The sequence below is a fragment of the Anser anser genome, assembly GCF_964211835.1.
Source record: "Anser anser genome assembly, chromosome: 16".
Lineage (NCBI taxonomy): Eukaryota > Metazoa > Chordata > Aves > Anseriformes > Anatidae > Anser > Anser anser.
Window position 1 is genome coordinate 8,674,027 of NC_139737.1, and position 19,944 is coordinate 8,693,970.

At 45.3% G+C, this 19,944-nt stretch overlaps 1 protein-coding gene across 12 annotated transcripts in view; it reads left to right on the plus strand.

The window, feature by feature from the left end:
* The window catches only part of LOC310882529 (uncharacterized protein), a gene marked incomplete at its 3' end in the record, with an annotated part of 172,510 nt that overhangs the window by 98,610 nt on the left and 53,956 nt on the right, over positions 1–19,944 (plus strand). For 2 of the 12 annotated variants that reach the window (XM_083801423.1, XM_083801425.1), the window contains 2 exons: positions 4,080–4,145; positions 12,199–12,268. The exons of 7 other annotated variants lie outside the window; for them this stretch is intronic. In XM_083801423.1, coding sequence (XP_083657549.1) covers positions 4,080–4,145; positions 12,199–12,268 — 136 coding nt within the window. Of the gene's footprint in view, positions 1–4,079; positions 4,146–12,198; positions 12,269–14,424; positions 19,923–19,944 lie in introns of those variants that run through there. 3 more of the 12 variants (XM_083801424.1, XM_083801427.1, XM_083801426.1) reach the window with 3 other exon arrangements.

Here is a 19,944-nt window from a genome sequence, read left to right on the forward strand (position 1 = left end):
TTCCCCCCTCTCTTAATGAAATTCATTTGACAAATGAGAAGTATGATTTTGGTGGGACGAGGAGTGGAATACAGGTTCGCAAATTAATCCTTCATCTGGGAAATATGTTTGGCATTTTGAATGTCACATAGATCATAGGCAACATCCACTTTGACCTCCAGTGTTTTTGTCACGTAGGAAAGTCCTGAAACTTCCTAGTCTAGTACCACTAGATCAGGAAGATCTGTATCTGTACATAGCACTTTTATGGACTAACAACATACTGCAAGTTGAAGCACTTTTGGAAAGTTTTAATCTCCCTTCAGGACCACAAAGAATGTCAGCTGTTTACTGTTCCTTAATAACCTAATAGCACATCAGTGATAAGAAACAGACTACCGAGCCTATGCTCAGTAGGGTTTTTGTGGATAAAATTACCTATCTCATAGTTGTCTGATACTCTGCGTCTTGAGCTGAATGTCCAAAAATGGAAACGAACACAAATGGCTAGGCACTTTTGGCAAAAAATGGCATCATTTTATTGTTTGCTTGTTAATTTCTAGTGAGTTCAGGAAGGCAGGCAGATAAGAGGAGGGATACATCCTGTGACAGGGCTGAACCTCTGAAAACCTCAAGCTAGTTCTTCTGAGTCCAGTTTGCGTTCACTAGAACCTAGTCGACCACTTCTCTCATCAGTGGACAGGTCAAAGCCCCTTTGATAAACTGAAGCTTTCATTTTTATCATCGAAGTGCTATCTTTTCCTTGCTTCTGTCACCTTCAGGAAAGCTGTTACCCAATTCTGGGTGCCATTTGAGGAAGCAATGATTAAGTAATAAGCAGCAACAGGCTTTGTATGACGCTGCACCGAGAAACTTCATCTCTGATTAACAGCAGGTTCCGTAAATGTTACCCGTAGCGGAGGGACCACTGGATGCTTCCCTGTCCGAAGTTCCTTTCTGGACGCTTTCCCCATTCACTCAGTGTTCGTTCTTCTGCAACAGCAAGGAAATGAAGAAGAGGAAGGAAAGGAGGCAGTGAGCAAACAGCTAATGAGGAAGGGGGCAGATTAAGGTACCAGAGGTACCCTTAGAGCTTATGCAACTGGCCTGTGCTCAGCAATCAGTGTCCAAACAAGGCGTAAAAGCAACTTTCCTGTTAGACAACAGCCGTGAGAAGGAAAGCAGAAGTGCAGCCCTTTTGGTTACAGGAAATCAGCGCGGACCAACCACCGCCCTGTCCGTGCGGCACAGGCCCTGCCCTTTCCCCTCACCTCCCATATCCCATGTCTTCATCAGTCAGAGAGCAGTCCGGGGTGTTGTTCAGCATCAGCTAATGACGGGTATCTTTGTCCCAGGTGAAGCAATCCCAAGACCCATTCCTCTTGTGTGACTTACCAGAGGCCTGAGGGCAATTCCAGAGACCAGTTTTTCAGCTTATTCAGACTGTTATTTTTGTTATGTGAGAGTCTAATAAGGCAGTAACTTCACTTCAGACAAAAAGATAGGAAGGGGCAGACTCCCTTCTGCACACAGACGTTGGCCAAGTGTAGTAGAAAAGTCCTGCATACCTAGGGGAGCTGGCGGCCACACAGCACGTCTGATAGCCAGCTGCCCACTGTCAGTGAGCGCCTTATCCCCGATCAGGAGGAATCTCTTACGTACGAGAAAACACGTCACCTGATTGCCTTGCAAACTGCATTTGGACCTGAGGATCTTCTCGCATATTAATCACCTCCTCATATGGACCCCAAGCAAGAAAAACCTTTCCTCAAGCTGTATATTCTTGGTTTGTGGTAAATGCTGCGGCCATTTTTTTGAATGACTAATCAGATATTGCATTTTTGCCTGAAATTACATTATTTCTATACACTCTTATTTTGGCCAACTGTTTGAGCTTTCTAAGTGCCATGAATATCAGATCCAAACTAAACATTTTTTTTTCCGTTGTATGTGTCACCGGGAAGGTTCAAATGGAGCTGGGAGCAGACCTGGAGAACCACTGTCAAGACAAATGATGTCAAAGCTTCTTGTGTTCTCATTGGCTTCTTAGATGCTTTCTTTATTTAATTCCATTGAATACAGTAATTCTTTGAAATTTTTGCTGTATTTAATTGCCAGTGACATAGCTGGTGTTTTAGTTTCTGGGCCTGAAGAACAATCCCAGTTTTTTACAGAGAATGGAGTATTATGTTTTGCTCGAGCTCCCTGCTCTGTATGAGGGAATCTGTTGAAAGGCTGTGGTTTGAAATAAACTCATTTTCAGTTTAGAGTTTCAAAAAATATATATTATTATTCTTGCATGCTGCTAGAACACAAGCTGTCCTTATCTCCCAGTAAAATCCATAGGGCTAAGCTTCATATTGGGAGCACTCAGCATCTTACAGAGTTAAATTATCGTATATGATTGTACGCTGAGACTGGAAAATAGCCCCCAATACACCTAGGCATGCGTTTAAATTATTTGTATGTATTATAATGGTGTTTAAGAGTCCCAGCTGTTCAACAGCACTCTGTAGTGGTGTAAGCGTGTTGGTTCTAGAAGCGTGTGCTTTGTTTTTGCACTGGAGAGATAAATGGGGTTTCTTGAATGTGTCAACCCCAACACTGCCATTCAACTGAGTCAAAGGTACCAGCGGAGTGGGTGGATTTTTACAGAAGGCCTGGCTAATTTTTAGACCATTAGTAACATGTAGTTGAGGAAGATAAGATAATGAACAGCATGATCCAGTCTCATGCTGCAGAGTGCAGAGAGTTCAGCTGCTAGAGTTAAGAAAGAATTATTTTCCTCATCTAACCATTGCACAATAGCAGAGGTGCTTGAGTGAGGGGATGTCTGAGCTGCGGGGTGTGGGTTTACAGCAGGAGGCAGGGGATTGGTCTTGTGGTTTATGGCCGACCGGTATCGAAAAGACATTTTTCTTACATTTCAGAAGTAGGAGCTATATACCTGGTTCTGGGATGGCAGCCTTGCCCTTCAGTTCCTGAGCAGCCTACAAAGGGCACTAGGAAGGAAGCTGGGACCTGGGAACTGGAGTATTGGTGGGAGTCTGTTCCCACCTCTGTGCTGAGCATGGGCTAACAACGTTGTGCATGATGACTTTGTGGTTATGAAACACCTTTAATGTTTGTGAGCACTTCAGATGAGAAGGACAAAAGATTATCATAAAGAAAGTGATTGTTTAATATTTGGATGCGCGAGTAGCAACTGCAGGGCTTAACATAAGGGAGTGTTTCCTCAGTGTGGTTTATGTGGATCAGTGTCATCCCTTGAAGTAAGTGATCTTCTAATTTCAGACTTACCAAGCATAACATCAAGAGTTACTGGGCTTTTATATAATTGTGAAGCTGTTATGGACTCACAGAAAGTACAGAAATGCCCTTTGTTTTCTGTACAAACCTCACTAATTCTCTTCGTAGTGTGTGTGAGTATGATTGGAGGCAGGAATTGTCATGCAGAATTTGAGAGAGGTTTTCCCAGCAAAGAAAAATGGTGTTCTCTACTTCAGCTCTAATTTCACCGGGTACATAAAAAAAATGTTGGGTGCTAATTTAATTTCTGTACACAACATTATGCAGACCTTAGAATTCCTTACTGATTTTGCATACACTGAATACATTAGCTAATATTCATATTTACAAGGAGTATATACATAAGTATTTAGACACCTATATACTGTTATAGCACAACTTTTCTTGAAGTTAGATTATAGCATAGTGCAGGTAATTAAACTGTGATCTCTATACAAATTAAAAGGGCTGGCACATCCTTTTAATATGGAAGTACAATTACAGTAGTTTTATGTGCATACCGGCTGCATAAAAGCACACCTACAGTTCTGAGAACCCGGGCCTGTGTTTTGTACGTGCTAGTGCTGTTTGCACATGCAAATATGAGGCTTACTCACATAGGGAGGCTGCCTTTGAAGCCCTACCGCTGCAGAATTGCTATGTAAATATGCCTACACTCTAAGAGACAGTAGATTTTCAAATGGTTTGGGAAACACTACGTAAAAATGAAGCCTCTTCTTCCCATTTCCTGTTAGCACTGCCAGATCCGAACAATACACAGCTGAACAGATGCGTTTCCTTTTTCTCCCCAGATTGTGCTGGAGTTTCGCTGGAATGCCGCAGCGCTCCGAGCAATGGCAGTTACAGACTGTCACCAGGCAAGCTGCTTGTTCAATTTATTTCTGACTTGTTTACTATTCATTATAATTTAAACATTGTGCAGACTCGAGGTAAACCGACTGTATGAACAGCTGAGTCCCCGTACTCCTGTGCACATCTGAGACTCAGTAGATGAGAAGTGTGCAAATAATCCATTCATGTTGCGTCTGAGCAGATTTTGGCTTACCTCATCCTGCTTTGCTTGTGATAATGTGGATGCTTGCAAGCACAACCGCAGTATTTTTATTTTTTATATTGTGATCAGGCTGCAAGCCAGAACTGATGTCAGGGACCGGTGTAATGAGAGCAGCAGGTTTCTGTAAAAGGGGCTGAGTGAGTAACGGCACGCAGGCGGCATCGGCAGGGACACCGCAAGTATTAAGACACTGTTTTGTTTTTGAAAGTCTGGACTCAGAATCAGCTGGGAAAGCCACGCAATTCCAAGTGCCTGCTTACAATGTAGGTCAGCTGAATGCAAAAGCGAAAGCACATGTACCAGCAGCGTCTGCAGGGGGAAGGGATGTCAGCCTGCAAGCGCAGAAAGCCCCACGCCGCCTGTGTCACCCGCGTGTCCCGGGGGGCGACAACGCGGGCTGCCCTGCCACGGGCCGGGGCCCCTCGGTCCCTCGCTCCCGCACCCGGCCGGGCCCTCCCGGGCGCGGCTGGAGCTCCCAGCAGCCCGGATGGCGGTGGCACACGTCCGGCTCGCCCCCCACCGTCACGCGTCCCGGCTTCCAAGAAGCCGAGAGCGGGCTCGGGCCGGGGAAATCCCCGGCGGCCGCCCGGGCTGCGCCGCCCCGGGGCCGGGCGGAGCGGGGCGGGCGGCGGGGGCTGAGGGGACGGCCGAGGGGACGGCTCAGGGCAGGGCTGAGGGGATGGCTGAGGGGATGGCTCAGGGCTGGGCTGAGGGGATGGCTGAGGGGACGGCTCAGGGCTGGGCTGAGGGGATGGCTGAGGGGATGGCTCAGGGCTGGGCTGAGGGGATGGCTGAGGGGATGGCTCATGGGATGGCTCATGGGATGGCTGAGGGGACGGCTGAGGGCAGGGCTGAGGGGAACGCTGAGGGGACGGCTGAGAGGCGGGCCGCCGCCGAGCGCTTCGGAGGTCGTCGTCGGGCCCCTCCGGGTCGAGGCTCCCCGTGAAGGTGCTTCGGGAAGCGGGTGTTTTCCTTCCCCGTGGCTGAATAAAAGCGCTGTGCCCGCACAGAGTCATTCACTTGCATGAAACCTACGCATTTTAAGCGGATCGCCGTTCCGCGGCGGTGTGGATGCTGTTCCGGGATGCAAGCGGTGTAATGCAAATTAATTGAACTCCCAAAGTGGATTCCAAATTAGCATCCACACAGGAAATTAATTAGGAGGAGCTTTTGCCTTTACAAAAAAAAAAAAAAAAAGTCTTGAGCACCACACTGCTTTGGGCGTTGCAAATGCTGCAGCAGGATGGGGCTGAGGTGTTTAAAAAGTACCCTAACCCAGCTGTCACTGTTTTCAGAAAGTCCCAACACACCGAGTGCTTTCTGTAGACTAAACCTGAAAAGTAGGTCACCATATTCTAAACTTCTAAACAGTATAATGTATTATTAACAATTCCTAAGGGGGTATTAAATATAATTATTTCTAAGGATACAGCAAATTGAATATGTTACTGTGGGGCAAGGTAAGGTGTGAACTTGCTGCATATCATCCATGCTGCGGTTTGCCCTGTGTGCTTACTTTTACCCTGTGGTAAACATAAAGCTACCCCCGCATGAAAGAGGAAGTCTCTCTCCAACCTGAGACATCTCAGTGAGCACCCTAGTAGAAGAGTAATATTTTTATTTCTCCTTAATGGCGTGAGGATGTTTCTAATGCTCACACATACACCTAATGTGCAAGTTATGTCAAATTCTGGCTATGGTAGTATCCCCTGGCATAGTGTTCCTCCAGTTAACCAAAAAGAGCTGCCAAGGCAGGTGATGAATGAAGAGCTCGAACTTCAGTGCCGAGGGAGGCCAGTCTGTGAGTAATGGTCTGTCACTGCCCTCAGATCATGAGCTGTTTGCGTAACTCTGGCTCAGGACAAACCCAAGCCGAAGATGACGGATGATGCCATACAAGCTTTCCCTCCTGCTCCAGTTGGCTCATTCCAGTCTGATCTAGATCAGCTGGCCCCAAAGTCATTAGCACTCTACAGCCATTTATTGGCAAGGGTGACAGAGTTTGTGGCCTCCCTCCCACTGTTCTGCAGGATGACAAAATGGAAGGTAAACACGTAGAGGAGTTATCTCCTGCTCATGGCCTACTCCGAAGCTTCAGCAGCAGTGAGGAAAAGAGATGAGACCATGGCAGGTAGCCTAGGCTAGTGTTGCTCCTCCGCAGCAGCCACCGCCCAGCTGATGTCCCTGGTGTGCATGGCTGCTGTATGCACGAACCAAACAGTATCATTCTATCCTCAGGATTCAGCCACTTCCTAAATCTGTGGTTTGGTCAGCAGAATAATATTTAGTGTTTGATGGCCTCAGAAAGTGACTAAAATTAGAAATGAGGCTGAATGTGATTTCCAACTTTTTTGGACCGACTTTCATGGCTGGCATTTCCTCCTTGTCCCTCCTCCTTCCCTCGCAAGTTAGCTGCTTCTTACTCATGTTGGGGGCTCAAAGGAAAGCCAGTGGTGTCATTGAACACTGACTGACTTCTTATGAGTATGTAGGAAGAATATATATATAGGACTGAAGTGCAGTTGGACATACAGGACTAGTCAGAAGCTAGCTAGCTCATGCTGTGCCTGCCCGTAATAGCAGGAGCCTGACTCGGTAACACAGGAGTACTTTCCAGTCCGGTGTTCTTTGTGCTCAAATCCATTCTGCTGGGCATAGCACTAGCAGCTTTGACAAACACACTTTGCTGTTTCCCCCATCCTTCTTATATATCTGAAGCAACTAGAGGCAGTAGCATGCCTGCTTCTATTAAGTGGGTTTAGAAACTCCTCCAGGTAAGCTGTTTTCTTCATCCTTAAGAGAATTCTTCCTGCTCCTGCTCTAAGCAGAACCCTTTCCCTTGACAGATGGCAGCACGCTGCAGTACATCTCCTCTCCTCTTCCCTTCCCTATCCCTTTCCTTGGGTTTGAGATTAAAACCAGTATGGACACTGAAGTCGCAAAGACTTTTTCGTCAGTAATCCCCCCTCACTGTTGCCTGGCATTCTCTGTATGCCTTCCCAAACAACCAGATGGGAGAATCATGGTCATGGGGGAAATGGCTGAGCCGCACAGAGGGATTTGATAATGTAGCCACCCCTTTACCCCGTGGTCAGGCTTGGGCTACTCCTCTCCTCTATATTTTCACTAGAGAAAAATAAAAGGAAACCGTTAGGTCAGCAACTCAAAAAAATCAGGGAAGGAAAAGGCTTCTCAGCAAAGGCAGGCGCCTCCAGCAAATGAAAAGGAGAAGGAAGAACTGTACACAGCCTGTGACTTGGTGAATGCTGCCACACATGATCTGGGCTTCTTGGCTGAAACCACGTTACAGTGGGTGGGGAAAGTTCAGAGTGGGGAAGGCACCCTGCTGTTTGTCCACACTCTGCCGTTGGTAAGGGTCTTCTGAATAATCTTTTCCTCATACTCATATCCGATCCTTTGGGCACAGCACTGATTTTTAGGACAGCTATGGCCTCCCTCTTTTTTCCTCTTTCCTCTTCATTCATACATCTAAAAGCAGAGATGTGGCAACACTGATTTGAGTGTAATCTGCTGCTAATACTAAGGTCAAGGACCTGTTACAGTTCTCTTGGCATCTCCTATGGCATTACTGCCCTTCAGGAATTTGGGCAAAATCACAGTGACACTCGTTTGAGGAACCTGCTCCTTCCTCCAAGGACACTTGGTGTTCTTGGAACTGAAGACTGTCTCGTCGCTGCTCTGCAGTGAGTCCTTCTCCAAAGTGCCTAACTTCAACACTGAACGATACCTGAGGGGAGATATTTTCGTCTCCATCCTTGTCCTAGGAGGGTTTCATTGTCCATCTGAATTTAATCCCTCCATTCTTCCCTTGGCTCTCCACCATCCCTTTTGTGTTGAAGGTCCCAGTAAATCCAGGACTGCAGTTCTGCTCACTTTTGTTTAGTTGGATGTTTCTGATGGGCCCTCTCAGATCCTTTCGAGAATTTCAGTCAGACTGTCCAAATCTCTGAAACTTGAGCTCATGTCAGGACCCAGAAGGAAGCACGTTTCTCATGGATGGGGACTTTGCTGAAAGAATGTAACCCATCTCTTACCTCAGTGACTTCATATTTGTGGGAAAACAGCAAAACAGCAAGCAGCAGCAAAAAAACTAAATAAATTTTGCCCACATCTGCCATGCTGTTAGTGTTTTGTGTGAAAGGATAGCTGAGCAGGGGGGCTGACTTTTCCTTGTTCCTTTTTCTTTCCTTTTTTTTTTTTTTCTCGTTTAACTTCAAAATATGTTGTTGTCATTTTCACGAGGCATGACCCAGCCTGAGGCCTTTTTCACTTCTTTGTTTGTTCTGAAGTGGGGCCATGGTTTCCCCCCTTTCAGGCAGTCTTGGCTTCAGGCACCTCAGCAGAGTGGGGAGTTGCTGGCCCAATTTATCTGTGCAGCTTCTTCTTCCCAGCCAGTTCTGCTTCTGGGGCACCAGTACAAGTCTCCCCCTTCTCCTCCCTGCTGCCTTATCAGAAACCCAGCCTAAGACCCATACGGGCCAGTTGCCAACACATAACTCTGCTCAAACATGGAAACTCTTGGTACTGCCTTTTAAACTTGTTTTTCAGGTAGTTCCTACCCTTTGAACACTGATATTTTTCAGGCTGTCATTCAAATAGTTCATCAGGTCTCGACTCCAGGCTCAGAGCTTAACAAATTAATGTGCCTGATTTTTGTGGGCTAGGGTAAAACAGAACAAGACTTTACGAAGTACCTAAGGCATTCTATCCTAGTGAATTCCCCTAGGAACTCCTACCTGTGTACAAAACCTCGCTTCCAGAGTTTGGGCACAAAAACATTATACTTTCCCCATGAGCATTTAAGCTTGGGTCTCCATGTGACAAGAGCTGTGAGTTGCAAAAGCATGTTGGCACATGTGTCCTAAGTTGGGCCAGGTTTATCTATTAATGCCAACAGATAGTTTTTGCAAAGGATATAAAATCGTATGTTTTCCAGTTTGAAATCAACTTGTAGGAAGTTGGAAAAGAGTTTCATGTGAAAGATGCTATCTGCCCGTGATGAGAGGAATCACGTCAGCCCTTAGAGTGCCGTGCGACACACCGTGATTGGCATGTGCCTTTCTGCAAAGAATGAAATGAAGCCCTGCTCCGGGAAATTAGCAGGCTTGTCCTTGCCAGCCTCCATCTTCAGCCTTGTATCCACAGTTCTGTGGCGGCTTGAATGCTTGCTGGATCTTGAGCTGGTGGAGCACATCCCTTCATGAAATTGTTGCAGAATGGCAATTCCTTGGTTCATCCCAGACAGGGAGGTGAGAGCACGGAGGCATGAATCACTGCTATTGTGATCTTATGCCCAGTGATAATGCTAGTTTCAGTTCTGCTTGTAGAAACCTTGAAGTGTCTACCCGGTAGTTCTTTGGTTTCCTCCCAGAAAAATGATATTGCTTGTTTGTTCGCAAGTGATCACTTTGCGAATAATGCACAGTAGAAAGAAAAGAAGGTGTCCCGTTGCTTGGAAAATTGAGTCTTTCAGTGAAGTGAAAAATAATCCCACAGAAATGTCCACGTATGTGGAAGACTTCTGAACAACCAGATAAAGCAAAGCAGTGAGACCCTGGAACTCTCTTGTGATCAAAGAGAATAAACTCCATCATTTAAGCTGCTTTTGTAATTGTAGTACTTTATCAACAAACAGATATTGCTGGAAGGGCTGGCTGACTGGCTTGGGCAGATGTGTAACATCTGTGCACATTTGGCCTCTGGAGAGTGTCCTAGTGATCGTTCATTCCAAAAATTTTATTGGTTTTCTAGCTTTTCTCTTGAAAAGCTTTTCTCCGGCTAAAGGAAGAATGCTTTTTCCAAGGTCATTTTTGGTGAGGCTGTTTTCTGGTTTGCATCCAGCAGACCAGGGGAGGCGGACCACAACAGCAGAATCAGAGCTCAGTTTTCCATACTAAAGCAGCCCCCCAAAGCCCTATCAAGGGCATGCCATTGATGACAGCCCACCCTGGGCACATAGTTGTGGGCACTGCTGGATAACATGCAGTGCAGAGGGGACAGAACTCCCGACCTACTGTTTCACTGTAATCTTTTCTAGCGTGTAAAGAAGTCAGGAGCCTTGGTCCCGAAATGAATACTGCTCAGAGATGAGCACTGTGATACATTTTGAGCGGCACCGGTGAAGGTTAGGCTTCTATCCCAGCGTGCACAGCTGGCTACTACAAGTGTACGGGATCAGAATGAGAAGGCAACAGCATCAGTGCATCCCCATCCCCATCAGAGCTGCACGTAGAAAAGGGCAGCAGACCTTGCTAGGCATATCTGGCAACGCAGGGGACATGAAGGTGATGTCTCCCCACTGTCACAACACCGATGTGTGGCTGTGTGACACGGTCCCTTTAGGACAAGATTTATGTTAAGACAATTTCTCAGCTCTGCTCAGAAACGTGGAGCCAGCTTCTGCAGATGGGAGGATATTTCACTTTTGTTACTATTTGAGGATCCATGGTATCCACGAGGCACCCTGTGTAAATGGCTATGCCTGCTTTCCCTCTGAGTGTAGATTTTTCCCTTGTGTAAGCAGAAGAGGTCAGATACCAGCTTCTGTAAGAAAACCCTGCCTAATCTTTCTTCCTGGCTACACTGTGATCCCAGTATGTTGACTTTCAGAACCAAATGCATGGTTACATTTTTGCCAGAGTTTCACCAGTGCAGACCAACTGTTTAAAACATGCATTTGTCCAGGTACCTGCAGGGGAGGAGAAGGGACAGTGCAAAAACCAAAGGCTTTTCTGTTCATGTTGTTCATGCTTTGTGGTTTCTAATTTCCTTCCATGTGCTAAGACAATGGGAGGGTCCCTCTGGAGAAACGTCTTACTCTTCTGCCATCAGCATCTAGGTTTGGGTGGGTGTCTTGCTTGCAGCCCCAAAGGGACACTGCCTGTGACCGGCCACTTCCCAGCTACAGAATTCAGGGAGTCCTGAACTTTGTACAGGGGAGGGAAAACTTATTCTCCAGCATCTTCTTCCCTGACAGACTCTGATATCCCTCTCCCAACCAGCTGTAGGCTGAGCGATCTTTTGTGAAATACAGACTTCACGTGTAACTTGGTTATTCGCTGTTCAAAATGACAATTTTTCTGAATGTTCCTCTATGACCCGGGGTGGGGAGAAAATAGTAACATACAGGCCAGCTTAACGAATGATTTAATATGAGTAACGGTGTTTTAAACTTACATACTTGATTTATACTTCATCCAAACAGAGGTAAGTTCTTTATAAAAGGTGGTTTCATGGAAGGAGAAACTAAGGCACAGTTCTGCTGGATTATTTGTCCAGTGTCATTTGCTTCTGGGAATAGGAACCAGAGTTCAATCTCACATGAGAATTGGTAGATAACATTTACCCAAAGGAAATATATTCCTTTCTGGAATACTACTAAATTTTGAGATCTTAGGAAGAGGTAAAAGGATTTTTTAGGTTGGGCAAGAAAGTTCCTTCTAGCTCCTTCTTTTCATCCCTCTCCAGTTTGTAAAGTCTAGTTTAAGTGCAGCAAGAATATTAACTGGAACCTAACTCTGTCTTCCTTTTCCACCTTTCTTCTTCTTCTTCAAAATCCCTAGATTTGGCCTTACTTGCATGAACCAATGCTGTGCGCTTGAAGCATTTATCAGCTGCCCCAGCCTTCTTGGTTCTTGTTAGCTTTATTCTCAGCATGCTGATTTCTTGTAACTCGTCTCCCTGCACTTTCGTTTGCAGTACGTGGCTCAAGCGCGGGGCCTTGTGGGAGCGGGCAGCCTGCGATCCCGGGAAGGGGGTGTAAGCTCAGCACCTCCTGAACAGCCCCCGCCTCCTTGCTGTGTCAGCCCATAAACTCTGTGGTTTCTTTGTTTCAGCCTGGCGAAATTCCACCACCCTGAAATCAGCTCAGCCCTGCGAGCTGGCAGATGACATGGATGGTCTAAGGTTGGCCTTAGCTTTTGCTTATTTATTTTGTTTGCTGATGGGTGAGCACTTTGTCCTCTTTGAAAAACTGACCAATTCAAAATCCAGCCACTCTCCAGTACCTGATTGCACCACGAGTCCTGGAAAGACCACTGACATTAACACGCATCTTGAAGGAATGTTTCCAGATGTAATTTTGAGCTGGACTGGTTTTTTACCATCTCTTGCAATTCAGGAGTGCGTACCAGTAAATATGACTCCAGAGACATCCTGACTGTGTCACCATGTTTGCACAGTACATAGCTTTCACAGTGCGTTTCTAGACGTGCTCGTCACCACTACTGCACTACAACTGTTAAATAATAATTGCAATCATAACTGCACCATCGAGTAAGCTACAGCTTGTATTGGTTTGGACAGTCTGATTTTGGTTTTTGGATGTTTTGGTGTTTTTTTTCTAAATTAAAATGGTTCTTCACCTTTCTATATGTAATATCCCTCCCCTTTAGCTGTCTTCCAGCCAAGACCTCTTCCCACTGTAGGCGAAGCCGACCAGCTGCTGGGATGACCGCGCGCTGCTCTTGCTACGGAGAGTATACCCGTCTCTCCCTCTGAAAGCAGGACTTTATCATACAAATGTATGGCACAAGATCCCATTTTAAATGCCAAATGAGATTCTGGGAATCCTCTCCATGGTCCCAGAATACTTTTAGAACTGTTTATCTAAGCTCTCTAGTGGTATGCCAAACCACCAGGTGTTCCTGTACGCCTGGGGCTCTGCTTGTTCTGGAAGGCTTCCTTGTTTTCTGTTTGTACAGTTATCATGGTCTGGATAGTGGGATCAGTGCACCTCTCCCAGTGCTGTACGCGTGTTCCCGTTGACTTAAGGGGATCTTTTCATGCTTCTCCAAGACCACCAATGTTAAGATTATTATGGTCCCATTTCAGGGTCCACTTCCGAGGAGTGCAGTGGGCGTTGGACAGGACTCTGTGCTGGCTCTAAGCTGGGTCTGCCTTGATCATCGTAAATACCACCTGTGGGCATTGCTTGCTTCGGTACAGCCCCATTCCTTCTCAGGCAGGTGGGACCTTAGCTGTGCGTTCATAAACATGTTTTGTTTAATCTTATGCAGCAGCCACCGTGTTGCTGCTGTGTGAAAATGAGCTTACTGCAGTGAAAACTGGGTGAAATTCCATAGCCTTGTGTTGTGCAGAAGGTCAGGCTGGATGTCCATCACATAGCATCATAGAACGGCTTGGGTTGGAAGGGACCTTCAAGGTCACTTGGTCACTTCCCTCATCAAATACATGCTCAAAGTGGAAGGTGGTCATTTCTCCCTGTGAGGCCTCCCATTAATCCCATATTCTCCGGTCTGCCTGTTCAAATGCAGCCACCCGTAGTTGTGTTTAATCAAAATTACTGTTTCTGACCTGATTTTTCAGGAGTGCTGAATTGCTATAAACTTCAGAGAGGTGTGTTTCGTAGTAAGCACTTCCCAATAACTGCTCCCAGCCTTATCTGGGATGTGAGTGAGGCAGGCAGGAGGATTTGGCATGCAAGACACCGGGAGGTTAATGTGAATTGCAGTGCGGATTCTGATTCAAGCAACCTCTCTGTAGGTACCTGGCAAAGTGACAGAAGAAGAAACTGGTCGTGAATAACAAATCCTTCCTACTTCACTGGGGTGAAGGAGACCTTCACTGGGTTACTCGTAACTGCTTTGCATGGTGACAGCCAGTGTGAAATTCTTACTGAGGGATTGCTTGGTTCAGGCAACTAAATCTAAGTGCCAGTGAAATGTTGTGTGGGGCCTGATACTTCCACGAGGCCTGCGCTTTCGAGGTTGTTTGCTTGCAAATATTATAGATATTGTATAGATAAACACCAGTACAAATAGGCTTAAGAACTAAGCCCCCAGATTTCTGCATGCTCAGTGATGGCTAAATGATGCAAATAGACATTCAAAGCAGTGTACAAGTGTTATTTAAATGGAAGTATTCAGAGGTGGAGGTGCAGAATTGGTTTCAGTGAACGTCTTGTCTTGGAAAAAAATAATTAAGAAAATGTTTTTTTAAAGAAAATTTTTAATTGATCCATCCCATTTTTTTTTCTTCTCAATTTTCAGTTTGTGAAAGTCAAAATTTTTTTCAAGTAGGTACCAGGGAAGTTTTGGAAGCCTCAAAAATATTCACAGGAAAGGAGAAGCAATTCTTGCTGATCTCTGCTTGGGTCCTTGGGGGAGTATGACATTTTCTACAAAATTGACAGAAAACAGGTAGGATTTTCACTGCCTGCCAGGCAGGTTTGAAAACCTGCTTGATTTCCTTCCAGCTCACCCGCCCAGCTCCTCAGGAGCCTGCTGACAGATGGACTGAAAGCTGAGAGCCAGAAACCCATCTCTGCAGCTCTTCCAACCTCTGGGCTGCCACCAGCCCTCTGCTGAAGGTCTAGTGGGGTGACTGCCGTAGCTCTGTGCAGCCCATCACTGGACTATTTCAGGCCAGGTCTTCCAGACTAATGGGTCTCCCACAGCCTGCTGGGGTCTTCAGGATCTCTGGCTCCTGGGCAGCTTGGGCTCTTTAGCAATATTAACTGGTGGGTGCCCTGGCCCCTCGGCAGTTCTCCAGGCAGGCTGCTGCGGGACCAGCTCTCCCCGAGGGCTGGGAGCTAAGGATTGCTGGTTTCCACCGGTTGTCTCCTCTGAGGGTCAGGCAGCCATTCCCCTAGAGGGCAGGTATGCAGACTCTCCAGCTGCTCCGTGAAAAATTATTCAGCCTTTTTGATATGGTTTGGTTTTATTCCACTACAGAAAATAGCAAGCTAAAATCCAGAATTTCTTTCCTGACAAGAAAACCAATCCATCCAGTTCAGCTTTGATTCCAAGTAACGTAATTTTTTGAAGAATGTGAATTTGTCTAGTAATTCATGGTGATTTCATGGAAGTAGCTTTTATTGAAATTACGCCAATTGAGGAATATTCTCTAGGGTATAACTAGGAGTGTTTTGTGAGAAATATTAATCCTTTTGGAAGTTGTAGAAGAAGTGAATCCTGGACCACCCTGGGAACAGACCCTTCCCATCTTTGAACACCTTCTGCCCTAAGCAACAGCGTTGAGTCAAGCCTGATGTGGATCAGGCTCACATTATTCAGACCATGTTTGCTGGTTCATGTGTAACACAGCATCATCAGGAAAAAATGTTCTGATAGAGAAACCTGGTCCTAGGGCAGTATAAATCCTTGATTTCAGACATATAAAATTTTAAATTGGGGAAGGTTATCTGATGGAGAGCCCGGTAGGTCAGGGTTTCTTCCTGTCTTTGTTACGTCTTCTTTTGGCCCACAAAATTCCACAGTACATTGTCATCAGGCTCGTCAGCTTTCCGCGTGCTGAAGCTCCCTCTTTGGATGTCAGAGAAGGCCAGCTTGTGACATCTCCGCTGAGCATGCAAGTTTTGGCAGAGGCTTTGCCACATGCTCAGGATTGTGTCCGGGACCACGCTAGCTCACTTTGTCCGAACAGTTTTCATTAGCTACTGAAATGGGCTGGGGTGAAAGGTGAAGCCTGGAGATAAAATTTCCATGGAACCCTACCAGTGAATCACCGAGAGCCTATGGAATATGGCTTGTAGGCAAAAGGCTGACAACATTTAGCGTCACAGAGCTCTCAGGGACTGGAACCTGAGTGCTTTAGCCTTTACTAAACAAATACTTTTAATGATTTGAGCCTTAACAGGAAAGTCCAGTGGGGGCTGTTGAACTCTGGAATTCGCTGCAGGGGGGCACAGGAGAGATTAGAGGCCACGGCTAATCAAAGAAAATCTGCTTTACATTGTACTGCTGCTTGCACAGCCCCCAGTTCATATCTGTGACTCCCTTCTGCCTTAGAGGGAGCTGCTGCGTGTGTAGCCTGACCCTTTCTTTGCTGCTGAGACCTGCCAGGGCTACCTCTGTTTCTCAGCTTTTTCATGTCAGCTTTTTCAGTGACCACTTCTCTCCCCTCAGCTGATCGTCCCCGTTCTCGCAGCGCTCCTGTTTTGAATCAGCACACCTTTTTCCATGGTTGTGGGGTAAACTGAACTGTCAGCTGAAAGGAATTTTTCAGCTGTTCTGGTCCACTGCACAGCTGCAAAAACAGCTGTGCCAGCAGAGTGGTGAGCGTGGAGAGTGGGGGTTGTCCGTGCCACTGAGTGTGAAACCACAGCCTCTATGATTACAACTGAAAAATGCTGTGATGCTAACAAACCACCAACGGCACAGGCATTGGCTAGTTCTTCATTTTCCTTGCAGGTAGTGGAAGATAAAGCTGTGCCTTCAGGTTCCGCACAGCCAGTAGCTCTTCAAACCAGTACATCCAGATATTTAAAGTAAAAAGCCTCCAAACTGAAGCGTAGGTGACCAGTTGGTTTGTTTCAAGGTTCATTCCAACCCAGCTCTCACTAGAGGGTCTCGTACTTTTAGATGTTTGTGATAGTTGGAAGCAACCTGGGTGACTTTGTACTGAAGCAGATAAGACATAAGCACACTGTTCTGCTAACTCATCTTCCCTTCAAGCACTGTGGAGCAATAGCTTTCAGAAACAACATGGTAAGATGCAGCCAGAGTGAAGTAATATCTCAAATAGCTTCCTCTGTTTCTGCAGTGTTTCTCTAACCGTGTTCATAAACAGCTTTGAAAATGCTTAACCTTGTGCTGTGCACCCACGGTGATCCTCCTTAGCTCCTCGCTGGTCCTGTGTAATATTTAGATGGATGGGCCTAAGCACCAGAGCACCGCTCTGCATCACACAATCTTTTGGCCGCTTTCACATCCCAGTTGGAACATGTCTCTTAAAAGGCAGCTTTTTGCAGTTTCATACTTCAACTACCAACTAAACTCCTTATCAGTGTGATTCTATCAACAGGAAACTGGTAAGAAAAAAAGAAGTACCCAACCCCTACACCATGATGTTATCTAATCTCTATCCAATCTGCTTTCTGCTTGGGGACACATTCAACAGACTGCAGTAACTGTATGTCAGAAGGTCAAAGAATCCAGGCCGGGGACAACAGTACAAATAACCAGTAGGGACTAAAAGAATCCAAAGTTAAAGCAGATTTTTAAAGCTGCTTAGTAATCAAAATATCTCACTGTGCAAATCAGCCTGTTTCTTGTGGTTATAGCTCCTCGCTTTCTTACTCGTTGGAATGTTTGCCACTGTATCAAAGATGTGACGAAAGAAAAGAAAGATGCACAGAAAGATGGACATAGGGTTTTTTCTTAAATTGTGTGCCTGTACTTTGCACATATGGAAAAAGGTGATTTCTTCTGTAAAATAGACTTTTTCAGAGTGCTAAAGTCAGTGTTCCTGAGGGGTTCAGTTATTACAGTTGTATGGTGATACAAGACCTAGCTAAAAGCTCTAAAAGAGAGAGAAAATGATGTGGAGGTTTACAGTGCTGAATTGTTAATGTTTGTAATTACAGTTAGACAGCTGTCAGCACCTGGAAAACGCTATGGAACTATTTTGATTAGAAAAGATTCAGACTACCTCTGGTGCTTCTTTTTAGGTGGGATTGTGCTCACCAGAGACTGAACACCAGCTGAAACAGCTGAAACGTGGCCCTTACATCATATGCAGCCCTGGCAAAAGGGAAAACTCATAGAGCAGATCATCTCCCTCACCTGCCCTCCAGAAAGAGGTGCAATAAGAGCAAAAGAATACCACACACCTCCTGACCAGCTGAAACAGATGGCCTAACAATCTTGTCATCCCTTCCCATGACCCCTGTGTTGCCTAAAACCTCTGCGATCCGATTACTGCTTTTAATCTGACTGTATTATTGCACTAAGCGTATTATTTAAGGACTCTGCAGGTATGGTTAGCTGGAATATGCGTGAGGCTTGCAAATTAGACGGTTTAATGAAAGTGGACATGGGTACATGTCAACAATCTGCTTAGGAGGAGAGTGAGGAGCAGGCAAAGTGGGAAGATCGAGAAAGAGAGTTTAGAATCAACATATTTGTAGCACTTTCTCTTATAGATTATGGACTTAACTCATTCCTGGTTCCAGGACCCTTTTCTTGGAATTGGTAGGGATATCCTCTTAACAGAAGAGGCTAAAGCCCTATGTGACTCAGTTTGGCCATGTGCAGAATCCTGCTGCGCTTACGGTATGAGTAACAAAAATGGGAGTAGGTTTTAAGGGTATAAACTACCGGGTAGCTTTATTCAGGAAAAGTAATAATTGGAAAAATGTCCTTAATTGGGCTAGGAGTTTAGCAGACTTCACTATGAAAATCTGTAATTGTGAAAGCAGCAATCACACACGCTGAAGAACTTTAACTCCCCTTTCTCTCTTCTGCATGGAAAAACTGATTTAAAAAAAAAAAAAACACAACTGATTTTTAAAAAAAAATTCTGATTGAGGCACTTTTTAGTATGATATTTGTAAGGAGTAAAATATGTCATCGATACCTGTTTTAGACAAAGGAGAGATGTTAAACCTTAAGGATTGGTCTGGTGCAGAGATTAGAAGATGCTGCACTCGCCATCACTGTGGTGCTGCTGCTTTCAACTCTGCCAATACCACAGTCACAGCGTGAATACACAGTGGAAATCACTTCTTGTTTAGTTTGTCTACCGTTCTCAGTGAAGATCTGTACACAGAGAATTGGTGCCTTTTATTCTTAGGTGAAGTCTATCAGCTGAACTCACCTGATGATGGACTTTAAGCAGTCCTTGTATTATTTGGATAGGAGACCATCTGGGAATCTTGGGTATAGCAGACACCAGCCAGGGAACTGTGGTTGAATACTTGGCTGTATTAGATCATGAATGGAATTCCAGCTTGTTGCTGAGTCGGGGAATAAAAATGAAATGTGTTGTATCTTACAAGATGCAGCAAGGAAATGTGCTGCTATTCCATATGCAGTGAATGGAGCTGACACTTGAGGGGTTTCAAGAGGCATTCCTGCTGCTTGATCACTGCTGTTTGAACTTGAACAAAGCATTCTGATTATTATTTTTTTTTTGCATCCTGGTTTCTGACTGCAAATGTAGATGATGAATCTTTGAGAAGTTCTCTAACCTCTGCAGTTAAAAGAGTATAGACATTCGGCATGTGTGTGTGTGTGTGATGTATATAATCCCAGAATGGATATTGGAACAGTGCTTATTGAATAAAAAGGCTAACTTTTTGCTTGAAATATATGTGTCTTTCTAGAATTTTGGACTTTTGGTCTTACCATTTCTTGAATATTTTTTTTCCCATTTCTCTTCTTTTCTCTTTTTAAATCAAAACGTCCACAGGCTGGTTGCAGAAATGCCCCGAGTCTATGCTAGATAGATTTAGATTTTGCAGCCACTGAAACCTATGAAAATTGTCTTCTTTGCCTATTGCTGTTCTGACAGGCAACATTCAACCTGTGTTACTGGTGTCATCTCCTTGGTCTGGCGAGCTGTGTACTCACTTCCCTTCAAGTGGTTAGGTTAGTGGTTGTTTTGTGTCTATAATTTGGTTATGGGAAACAGATCTTCCTAGCAGTGTGGTACTAGAAAAATCCCTAGAACTATTTCTTGTTTTTTTCTTCCCACTTGGTATTGCAAAACATTCACGATAAATTACGGAATGCAAGCAAATCCTGTGCTGTGATCGTGGCTGCACTGCAATGACGATCTATGCTTCCTATAGCAGGTAGGTCTGCAACAGGGGCGGG